Below are 3,081 nucleotides of genomic sequence, written 5' to 3' on the forward strand. Positions count from 1 at the left end.
AGGGAGGCAGTTGTTGGTGGACTCCAGAAAAGAGGAGAGAAATGGCCACTAGTAGCTGGGCACCCTAGAAGACAACTTTCTGAAAAGCTGAACTTACCGGCTGGGGTTCTGGATTTGTTTCATTAATAAGAGGAAAGTCGTTTTGCTAGGAGGATGCTGGCAGTGAATGTTGCCCCCTGGAGTTGTGCTGTGTACAACTTGCACGACTGTAAGAGGTGGCCACTCCCACCCACAATCACACTCCTTGCCCTTTCTTTCAGCTTGACTCACCCAGGAGTCCCCAGAGCCTGGGATCCTGGGGAACAGGGGACTTCTGGGATATGATTGGCCCTGTAGGTCAAGCCAAACAGAACCCCAGAATTATCCAGAATCCCTCCCCCATCCCCCCAAAGCCAGCTCTGTCCTCCCTGCTCTCTTTCCAGTCAGACACATCTTCAGTTATAAAACCTACTGGAAATAACTCTTCCCCCCAGGTTCCCACCGCATCTTTCACTCTCTCATTCTGTTTTGGGTGCTGAGGAACATTTCTTCAAATCTCAGACCCACCCAACACTGCCCAGAGGCCAGACTCAAAGAAGAATCATGTCTTTCCTGTGAATGCGCCTTGGTAGGTTTTTCAGGCTAATATTATGGAGCAATTTCAGGCTGCAGGAGCAAAAGGAGTCTTCCAAATGCGTCGCGGCCCCTTTAAAAAAGCTGAGCGGGGTTCTCCCCTTTAAAAAACTTGGGGGGGGTTTTTTTTTTTTTTTTTTTTTTTTTTTTTTAGCTGTATGACTATATTAGGTGACACGAAACTGCTCATCGCTTCTGTCAGCGAGGCCCCTGGCCCAATGGCAATCTGAGTCTCCCTCCTCCGACCTGGTCCCGCCTCTTCTGCCCCTTGTGCTCAGCGCTACCTGCTGCCGGGCCACATCCAGAGCAGAAAGGCCGGTGCGCGGGGCGGGCGGCGGGCACCATGCAGGGAGGCGGCCAGGGGCCGTGGGCAGCGCCGCTCTCTGCCGCCCACCTGGCTCTGTGAGACTGGCGCTGCCACCATGTTCCCCAGCCCTGCACTCACGCCCACGCCGTTCTCCGTCAAAGACATCCTGAACCTGGAGCAAGAGCAGCGCAGCCTGGCCGCCGGAGAGCTCTCCGCGCGCCTGGAGGCCACCCTGGCGCCCGCCTCCTGCATGCTGGCCGCCTTCAAGCCCGAGGCCTACGCGGGGCCTGAGGCGGCCGCGCCGGGCCTCCCGGAGCTGCGCGCAGAGCTGGGCCCCGTGCCTTCGCCCGCCAAATGCTCGCCTGCCTTCCCCGCCGCCCCCGCCTTCTATCCGCGTGCCTATGGAGACCCCGACCCGGTTAAGGACCCTCGAGCCGATAAGAAAGGTGAGGAGAAAACACAAGCCCTCTCTCCCCTCCCAGGTCGCTGTTGTCCCCAAACTCCGCCGCCAAGAAACTCAGGCCGGGAGAAGGAGACGCGCACAGATGGGCGGAGGCGCAGCTCGCTCTGAATGTGAGATGCGAGGTTGTCCGAGGGCCTCCGTGCCCCGCATCCAATCCGAGGTTTAGAGGAAATGCCGGATTGAGAGGATCAGAAACAGGAGACCAGACTAATTTTTTTTTTTTTTTTTTTTTTCCGGCCTGACAAAGCTCGGAGCGACTTCGGCCCGCTCTTGGATCTGTTATGGAGTTAAGCGATCAGTTTCTGGTAGAACAGAGACACAAATAGATCATCTCTGCAACAGGGACTTTTAAATCTCTTTCAGATTTACGGATCTTTTCGAGGATCTAGAGAAGCGCTAAACGGAAATTAAATGCTGCACAACAGACACACCTTTGCGCACAACTGGAGGACGGTCCTGGACCTTCTCTTGCCCACTCGTGACCCGGGTTTCTGGGGCCTTTCCTCCTTTGTGCCAGGGGAGTGGAGTCTTTGAGAACAAGGGTCTTGATTTTTTTATGGAATGTTGCAGACCCTCCGAAATCTGACTTCGCTTTATTTTTCCAGTACAATTTACCGACCCGGCCAGAGCCGAGAGGTTGTCTCGTGGGAAATGTTAGAAAACGAAGGAGCGCGTGGTGAATGAGATGACCGCGGAAAGGGGCCAGATCGGCTCTTGGGGTCGGATAGGAAGGCCAGCCCGGGCGGCAGAAAGGGGCGCGCTGGGCGCTAACCTTGGGTAGTCGGAGGAGCTGGACTAAAGGCCGCCGTGAGCCAGGAAAGGATTCGTAGGTTTATCTAGAGATAGAGAGCAGGCCAGGGAACATCTCTGGGCGGGGCACGGCGGCTAGAATTGATCCTTACAATCCGCTTCAAGCAGCAGCGGTACCTGTCGGCGCCCGAGCGCGAGCACCTGGCCAGCGCGCTGCAGCTCACGTCCACGCAAGTCAAGATCTGGTTCCAGAACCGGCGCTACAAGTGCAAGAGGCAGCGGCAGGATCAGACTCTGGAGCTGGTGGGGCTGCCCCCTCCGCCGCCGCCGCCTGCCCGCCGGATCGCGGTGCCGGTGCTCGTGCGCGATGGCAAACCATGCCTGGGAGACTCGGCGCCCTACGCGCCCGCCTACGGCGTGGGCCTTAACGCCTACGGCTATAATGCCTATTCCGCCTATCCGGGTTATGGTGGGGCGGCCTGCAACCCCGGCTACAGCTGCGCCGCTGCTTACCCAGCCGGGCCTCCCCCGGCTCAGCCAGCCACTGCCACAGCCAATAACAACTTCGTGAACTTCGGCGTCGGGGACTTGAACGCGGTGCAGAGCCCTGGGATTCCGCAGGGCAACTCGGGAGTGTCCACGCTGCACGGTATACGAGCCTGGTAGGGAAGGGACCCGCCTGGGGCGCCCCTGACCTATCCCACCTCGAGAGGGGCACTGACTCTCATGGGGGAGGAAGGGCTCCTGACACGACCTTGTGTCCCTCGGATTTCATATTCACTCCTACGGAGGCCTCGGAACTTTTCCCGCCCCGTGCGCCTTTGTCCCCGCGCGCGGGAGAGTTTGTGGCCGCGTTTACGCAGCCTGCGGTGGGTAATCCCGCAGCTTGGTGTCCAGGTCGCCGCCCTGGGAGTGCCCTCTGAGCACCCACAGGTCCCCCCCCCCCCCC

General features: G+C 58.7%; 1 protein-coding gene across 1 annotated transcript; it reads left to right on the plus strand.

The window, feature by feature from the left end:
* Positions 1 to 1,034: 1,034 nt before the first annotated feature.
* NKX2-5 (NK2 homeobox 5) lies at positions 1,035 to 2,798 on the plus strand. The gene is made up of 2 exons (XM_008570033.1): positions 1,035 to 1,479; positions 2,272 to 2,798. Exons 1-2 carry the CDS (start codon positions 1,035 to 1,037, stop codon positions 2,796 to 2,798), a joined length of 972 nt encoding a protein of 323 aa, XP_008568255.1.
* The last annotated feature ends 283 nt before the right edge of the window (positions 2,799 to 3,081 follow it).

Source organism: Galeopterus variegatus, unplaced genomic scaffold (genome assembly GCF_000696425.1).
Source record: "Galeopterus variegatus unplaced genomic scaffold, G_variegatus-3.0.2 Scaffold560, whole genome shotgun sequence".
Taxonomy (NCBI): domain Eukaryota; kingdom Metazoa; phylum Chordata; class Mammalia; order Dermoptera; family Cynocephalidae; genus Galeopterus; species Galeopterus variegatus.

Excerpts from the sequence above, each read along its gene's own strand:
- NKX2-5 (XM_008570033.1), top strand. The coding sequence starts at position 1,035 with ATGTTCCCCAGCCCTGCACTCACGCCCACGCCGTTCTCCGTCAAAGAC. Across the intron at positions 1,480-2,271 it reads CACAGATGGGCGGAGGCGCA|AATTGATCCTTACAATCCGC; the intron begins GCTCGCTCTGAA and ends CACGGCGGCTAG.